Raw genomic sequence first — 8,348 nt, forward strand, 5'->3', positions numbered from 1 at the left:
CTCCTCCTCTCCCTCCTCGCCCCTTCCTGCTCCTTCTCCTTCTCCCTCCTTGCTCTTGTTTCCTCTGCTTCCTCCCTCCCTCCCTCCCTCCGCTCGCCCCTTCCTTGCTTCCTTCCTTCCTCCCTTCCTTGCTTCCTTGTTTCCTTCCTTCCTTGCTCCCTTCCTTCCTTCCTTCCTTCGTTCCTTGCTTCCTTGCTTCCTTGTTTCCTTCCTTCCTTGCTCCCTTCCTTCCTTCCCTGCTTCGTTCCTTGCTTCCTTGCTTCCCTCTTGCCGCCGGGACCTGTGGCGCGGACGCAGCCCGCAATCCCGGAGGCTCACACCCGTTTTTTTTCGTTGCCTCGAAGTAGATTAGACCTTGGGGTAGTGTTTTCTTTTTTTCTAGTTTTCTTAAATATTGTTCTTCATGGAATTATTTGTTGCTTTATTTTCGTTGTTCTTTTTTATCTTCACTATTATTTTTAGTAGGTTTAATTGCTCCTCTGTTTTCTTGGTTTCGTCTTCTCCTTCGACTTCTTCGTGATCTTTCTCTTCTTCTCTTATTCTCTTCTTCTCTTCTTCTCTTCTTTTCCTTTTTTCTTTTTCCTCCTCCTTTTTTATCCCCTCTTCTCCTTCCTCATCTCCCCTTCTCTTCGTCCTTAACCGTTTCCCCTCTACCCTCTCTTCTTCCGCCCTCTGCTGTGTCCTTCCCTCATCTCAAACCCTCTCCTGTTTCTCACATATCCTCCTTCCCCTTCCTCTTTCCCCTCGCCCTCCACCTCCCACTCACCCCCCCCCCTTACCCCTTCTCTACCCCTCCCTCCCATGCTCACTTTCTCCCTTCCTCTTCCCTCCTCCTATCCTCCCTACCTCCTCCTACTTTACACCTTTCCCCCCTCTTCCCTCCCTCCCTCCTCCCTCCCTCCCTCCCTCCCTCCCTCCCTCCCTCCCTCCTTCCTCCCTCCTCCCTCCTCCCTCCTCCCTCCTCCCTCCTCCCTGCTCCCTGCAACCCCTTCCGCGAAAACTCATCTCTGTCAGGAGTACCATCCCCCCCCCCCCGTCACTTTTTGCCTGTCGCTCCCCGCTCTCTTCCGTTTCCTCTCCGCGCGACCGTCGTGCTGGCGGTCGTGCTGGCGGTCGTGCTGGCGGTCGTGCTGGCGGGGCCCTTGTCGGTGTTGAAGGGTCCGTGCCGAGTTTTTTTTTTTACTTCTGTGACAGCATCGCGAAATGGATTTTTGCTGTTATTGTTGTGATGATTATGATTTTTATCATTATTAGTTGTAGCAATATGGTTTCTGATGATAATGTTATTGTCATTGTTTGTATTGTGGTTATTTTATTTTTTTTATTATTATTATTATATTTGGATTTATATTTGTACTTGCATTATACTAGAATTTCTACTTAGTTTCTATTATTGTTGCCATAGGAACATTAAGTGTGTGTATGTGTATTTATTTGCGGGCATCCGAATTTCTGTACTTAAGTTATACGAGTCCACATGCAACTGCACGAGACATGCAAACATCACAGCACGCCTACCTGCACGCACGCGTGTATCCGGGAGGGAGGGAGGGAGAGAATGAGAGATAGATTATGAGCGAGAGAGAGCGAGCCCAAACAATTTCATCTCTTCACGCAAACCCTTTCCTCCCCCGTCTCTGGCCTCAGCTTGAAAATATATATCCTCCTTTATCTGCCACTCCCTCTTGCGCTCTTTGTCTTCTTCCCGTCCCTCTCTGCCTTTCCCTCTCTTCCTCCCCCATTCCCTTCCCCTCTCTCTTTCTCCCCCTTTCCCTTCCCTTTCTCGTCCCCCTCTCAATTTCTCTCTCTCTTCCTCCCCTCTCCCTTTCCATTTCTGCTCCTCCCCATCTCCCTTTCCATATCTCCTTCCTTCTTTTTCTCCCTCCCTCCCTCCCTCCCTTCCTCCTTCCCTTCCTCCTTCCCTCTCTCCCTCTTCCCCTCCCTCCTTCCCTCTCTCCCTCTTCCCCTCCCTCCTTCCCTCCTCCCTCCTCCCACCCCTCCATGACCCAAGAGGCAAAGGCAAGTGGCATTGCGTTTACGATAAGGTCACTGGCAGGTGGGATGACCCTTTGACCTTGGCCGGGTAAAGTGGGGGGGGGCCCTACCAGGGTTGGGAGTAGGGAGGGGGTGGAGAGTGGAGTGTCATGATGCCCTTCTCTTCTATGATGCGAAAGGGGAAGGGGAGAGAGAGAGAGAAAAAGGGAGGGGGAGGGGGAAAAAAGGAACAAAAAACAGAGGGAAAGGGGAAAAAAGGGGGGAGGAGGGGGGGTGAAAAGGGGGGGGGAAAAAAAAAAATAAAAAAAATATTAAATTAAATAATTAAAATTTATTGTAAAGGTTCCCAATTTCCCAAAATTTCTTTTTTCCTTTATAATGGTCTGCTGGGGAAAATAAAAATAAAGGATAGAATAGGAAGAATAGAATATGAAAAGATAAAAAGAAGAGAGGAGAAAAATAGAGAAAAATAGAATAAAAAAAAAAGAATATAAATAGAAGAAAGGGTGAGAAAAGATACAAAAAGGGGGGAAAAAAAAAAGAGATAAATAAGATAAAAATATAAAAATAGAGATAAATGATAATAAAATATAGAATATGTAGAAAAGGGAAGATATATATAAAATAAATATAAAATTTTTAAAATATAGATATAAATAATATAAAAAAAATTTGGAGATAAAAGTAGATATGAATAGAGTAATAATAATATAATTTAATATATATTTTAAAATAAAAGTATAAAATATATAGAATAAAAGTTTAATATATACTAATAATTTTATAAATATATAATATAATAATTTAGTAAGAGTAAATTTAAAATTTTAAAATTTTTAAATGTAATAAATTATAATATATTATAAATAAATATAGATATAATAAATATAGAATATATTATATTTTTACTGTATATGTGTGTATATATACTGTATATATGTATATATGTAAAATATATATATTATTATTATATAAAAATATATATATTATAAAAATTTTAAAATAATATTAAATTAAAATTTAAAAATTATTTTTATATATATATGTATATATATAATATATAAATATATTAATAAAATATATAATATATATATATTAATATATATTATTAATATTATTGTATTATATATGTATTAATAATATTAATTATATATAAAATATTTATATTATAATATATATATATATAATGTAAACACGCACAGGCACACGCACGCACGCGCGCGCTGTGTAAAATATAGTGGTGCGTATGTGTGATATGGTGAAATGTTATATAACAGTTATGTATATATGTATATATATACACAGTATATTTTATATGTATATATATACACAGTATATGTATATATATATTTTATAATAATATTAAATATAATATATAAATATATAAAAATTATTATATTTTATACAAATATACATTACATATAAAATACACATACAACAACAACATACATAGTATGATATACAGTAATAATATATATTTATATAATATATATATATAATAATATAATATATATAGTATTATTATAAAATAATATTATATATATTGAAGAATAATTATTTGTAAATGAAATATATAAAATATTAATATATTAATATATATATATATATAATATATATATATATATATAATATAATTTAATTTTCAATTACAATATATATATATATATAATAATATATATATATATATATATATATATATTTTATATATGTAATTTGTATTATGAATATATATTTTAATATTATATATAAAATTATAATAGATATATATATATATAAAATATTTTATATTTATATTTGTAATTATAATTATTTTTATATATTTTATATATTATTATTTTATTATATAATAATATTAATATTTGGTATATATAAGATAATTATATATTTATAATATATATATAATATTTAATATAATATTGTATATATAATATTATATAAATTAATATATAATATATAAAAATTTATTATAATATATATTATATAATTATATACATATATAATATATATATATATATATTATATATATATACACCACACACACAAACACACATGTACACATATATGCACGCACGCGCGCGAGCGCGCGCGCGCACACACACACCACACCCCACACACACACCCCACACAACCACACACACACACACACACACACACACACACACACACACACACGCGCGCGCGCGCGCACATATGTGTGTGTTTGTACACATATGCAGGCACGCAGCCCAACCAACAGCAGTCTCAAGCAACTGACCTTTAGCAGCTTCCCCGGGTCGCCTGCCGTGGGGAGTGGGGTAGGAGGGAGGGGAGTGGGTGGGGGGGGCGATCGGAGGTGAGGGTACGGGTGGGGTGAGGGGGAGTTTAGCGTGCATTATGTTGATGAGAGGGAGGGGGAGGGGGAGGGGGTTATGGAGGAGGGAAGGGGATTGGGGGAGGGAAGGAAGGGGGATGGGGGGGAGAGAAGGAAGGGGGATGGGGGGGAGAGGTAAGGCAGAATAGGAGGTGCGAAAGGTAGCGAGGGGGTGGGGGTATTTTCAGGAGAGGGGAAAAGGAGAAGGGAAGGGAAGGGGGATTGGGGGAAGGAGGAGTAAGGGGTGTGGAGAAGGGGAAAAGGAGACGATGGAGGAGAGAGGGAGTAGGACAGTTGAGGGAAACGGGGGAAATAGACGTTAAGAACAAGAAGAAGGTGGAAAATGGGAGGAAGGAATGTAATGATAAAGGAAAGACAGAGAGAGAGGGAGAGAGAGAGGGAGCTTTCAGTAAGATCGTAATCGGCCAGGACCTTGCTGCGCGGGGGGGGGGGGGGACCGGGTCGAGGAAGGAGATAAGGGGCAGCTCCGGGAGGCGATAGACCGAGGTGTTCAGGAGCGCGAAGTTCAAATTGACCGGTCATCTGGGGGCAGTAAGGCGCGCGCGCGCGCGCTTGTGTGTGTGAGAGAGAGAGAGAGAGAGAGAGAGAGAGAGAGAGTGTGTGTGTGAGTGAGTGTGTGAGTGAGACTGCGTTGACGTTTTTTTGATAATGAGACATTGAGGAGAGGAAGTGAAGTTGGCGCAGAAGAGTCACGACTGACTTTTAAAACAAGACAAAGCAGCGTGGGCGGGGTAATGAGGGAGAGTTGGGGAAGGAATGGGGGAGAGGACAAGCACGTGGGAGTACTGTTGCGCCGCTGGCTGGAGGTTCCCACACAAGCGCGGCCGCGGAAGCAGGGCGAAGCGGGTGGCGGATGTGTGGCACAGGAAGGAGAGGAAGCTGTGAGAAAGGCAGACGAAGAGGCAATGAGAGAAGCAGACGCCAAAGCAGAGGCAGTGGTGAAACAGAAACAAGCAGAGGCAGAATAAGAAACAGAAGCAGAGGCAGAATCAGAAACAGAAGAAGCAGAGGCAGGAGCAGAGGCAGGAGCAGAGGCAGGAGCAGAGGCAGGAGCAGAGGCAGAAGCAGAGGCAGGAGCAGAGGCAGGAGCAGAGGCAGGAGCAGAGGCAGGAGCAGAGGGGCAGGTGGCGGCGACGCGGGGATTTCCCTCGAAAGGCCTCCGGGGAACGGGATGACAGCAAGAAGATGATTGGGGAGAACGAGGGCAAAGGAGAAACGAACGATAAAGGAGGAGGTAGTGAGAGAATGTGGAAGGAGAAGATAGGACAAGGGACAAGGGTTGGAAGCCCGGGGTTAATAGCCGAATATTTGTTAAAAAACGAGGGAAAGGTGTAAAGGAAACCGGGAGAGAGAGAGAGAGAGAGAGAGAGAGAGAGAGAGAGAGAGAGAGGGGGAGAGAGAGGGAGAGGGAAGAAGAGAGAGGGAGAGGGAAGAAGAGAGAGGGAGAGGGGAAGGGAGAGGGAGGGGTTTCTTTAAGCTCGGGGTCGTCCGGCAGAGAAACCTTTAGAGAGGGAAGAGAAAGGGACCAACATGAAATATGAAAAGGGAAAGATAATATTTACATAGTTTGTGTCGAAACTAATCACTATTCGCTTGATGAAATTGTTTTAATATTTATGATTATAGTAATGACCATAATGATGATGATGATGAAAACGATGACGATAACGATAGCATTTATTATAATGATCACAATAATGATGATAATGGGAATCATAGTAATACTGATGATAATAATTATAATGATAATAATAATAATGGTAGTAATAATAGGAATAAGAATATTAATAATGACCATTATTATTATAATTATAATAATCGTCATCTTAATAATAATTATCATAATGATAATGGCAATGAAGAAATGGTATTGATGATAAGAACGGTAACAGCATAAGAAAAATGAATAAATACAATCTCGCGTAGAGGTTAGGAAATGGACAAACATGAGCAGGAGTGTTGCGAAAGCTTCAATTAGCGATTGTGCAAAACATGCTTGTGAAGGGGGGTGAGTTTGGCCTCTTCGTCAGGAAGAGCCAAGTGGAGTGATAATTCAAAATGTCCAGGAGAGGCTGTGGTAATTGGGCGGAGGGAGGGGGAGGTGGAGAGAGAGAGGGAGAGAGAGAGAGGGAGAGAGGGAGGGAGGGAGAGGGAGAGAGGTAGGGAGGGAGAGGGAGAGAGAGAGGAGGGAGAGGGAGAGAGAGAGGGAGGGAGAGGGAGAGAGAGAGGAGGGAAGAGGGATAGAATGAGTGAGTGAGGTGGGAGGGGGTGAAAAGAGAGAGAGAGAGAGAGAGTTGAGAAAAGAATGCAGGCAAACAAGAGAAGAAAAACGAATACGCAGCGAGCAAGCCCCATTAGCGACCAAGCATGAATAGCCCCTCCGCCATCGCCGGCCACAGCGACACTAAATCCTGGGACTACAAACTCAAAAAAGATAATACTAAATAAATAACAAAAATAAAAAAAATATATAAAATTTTCACCGGAATGAAAGTTTTTCAGTCTGAAAAAAACGCCGTCATCTTCCTCTGGGCGCCTGGGATTCCTGCGCACTTTGCACTTGTTATTTGGCCCAGGGAAAGGGATCGGGGAAGCGTCGAGGTCCTGCGCGGTTTTCTGTCGCTTGTGCATTGGAGGGAGCGAGGGAGGGAGGGAGGGCGGGAAAGGGCTAAGGGGGAGAAGGGAAGGATAGAGAGAGGGGGGGGGAGAGGGAGAGTAAGCAGAGGAAGGAGCGGGAAAGAGGGAACAAGGGAGCGAAGCAGAGAGAGAAAGAGAAAGAAAGGTAAATAAATAGATAAGTCGATAGATAGATTGAGAATACAGATGTTGGGGCAAGAGATATGAAATAGAGTGTACCAGATGTCGAACAAATGTTTTCAACCATGTCAACTTCCTCAGGCAGTGACACTTCTAACATATACTAATATACGTTCCTGACATCCAGGGCCTGCTACTTTCTCGGCCAAACCTGACGTAAGCACAAGTCTTTCGTCAGCAGCCAGCAGAGGGAGCACATGGGCGCACAGATGCACAGATTAATATATATATTTAAAAAGATATATATATATTAATAAGAAAGAGTGATATTCGTTTTTGATATATTTTTAGCGTGTTTTGTAATATATAATTTATAATAATTTTCACGAAGGTTGCGAGACGTTGGCTCAGCCTCGTCCGCCCCCCGTTTTTGTTTTGTCTTTCATTTATTTATTTTTGTTTTATTGTTTATTTGTTTATCTGAAGGGGATATTTGTGTGTTTGTTGTGTTTTTTTTCCCACGCTGGGAAATGGGATTTACTCAAGGTTTTTTTGTTTCTTTGCTTGTTTCAACTCTCTCGCTCGAGGAGTTGGGATTATACTCAAGGAATCTCTCTCTCTCTCTCTCTCTCTCTCTCTCTCCTCTCTCTCTCTCTCTCTCTCTCTCTCTCTCTCTCTCTCTCTCTCTCTCTCTCTCTCTCTCTCTCTCTCTCTCTCTCTCTTTAAAATGTGGTGTATGTGGGAAAAGGTTTTTAGTGTGATAAAAATGTGCGAAAGAAAAGTCTCCGATACATCCATCATAAATAGTAAACGGCAAAAGTTCACCCTGTCTTTCGAACTTCAAGACATCCCGACCGATCGTATCTCGAGGGACGAATTACCATCATTGATTAGCTTTTGGAGCAGCGACTCGAAGGGCAAGTCACACAAACAGGCCATCGTGTGAATAAAAAAAAGAAGAAATGTTCATGTCTTCAACCTCACAAAATTGACTTTTTAAAACTTATTTCTTCATAAAACCGCAAGTGATCGTCCCACCGATATGAGATACTCATATTTGGGTGTTTGTTAGTGTAATACTTTGAGGGAGAGGGAGAGGTAAGAAGAGAATGAGAGGAGAGAGGGGAAGAAGAGGGGGGAAGGGGAAGAAGGGGAAGAAGAAGAGGGTAAAAGAGGAAGAAGAGAGGGGAAAGAGGAAGGAGAAGGAAAAGGGGAGGGGGAGAAG

The 8,348-nt window shown here is 41.3% G+C and overlaps 1 protein-coding gene across 1 annotated transcript in view; it reads left to right on the top strand.

Moving 5' to 3' along the window:
* Window positions 1-7,405, top strand: part of LOC119595267 (transcription factor TBF1-like) — a 16,102-nt gene extending 8,697 nt beyond the window's left edge. Inside the window, exons 3-4 of the mRNA XM_037944427.1 lie at window positions 5,314-5,600; window positions 7,311-7,405. Coding sequence (XP_037800355.1) covers window positions 5,314-5,600; window positions 7,311-7,405 — 382 coding nt within the window. The remainder of the gene's footprint in view (window positions 1-5,313; window positions 5,601-7,310) is intronic.
* Window positions 7,406-8,348: the final 943 nt, after the last annotated feature.

Source organism: Penaeus monodon, chromosome 35, assembly GCF_015228065.2.
Source record: "Penaeus monodon isolate SGIC_2016 chromosome 35, NSTDA_Pmon_1, whole genome shotgun sequence".
Classification (NCBI taxonomy): Eukaryota; Metazoa; Arthropoda; class Malacostraca; order Decapoda; family Penaeidae; genus Penaeus; species Penaeus monodon.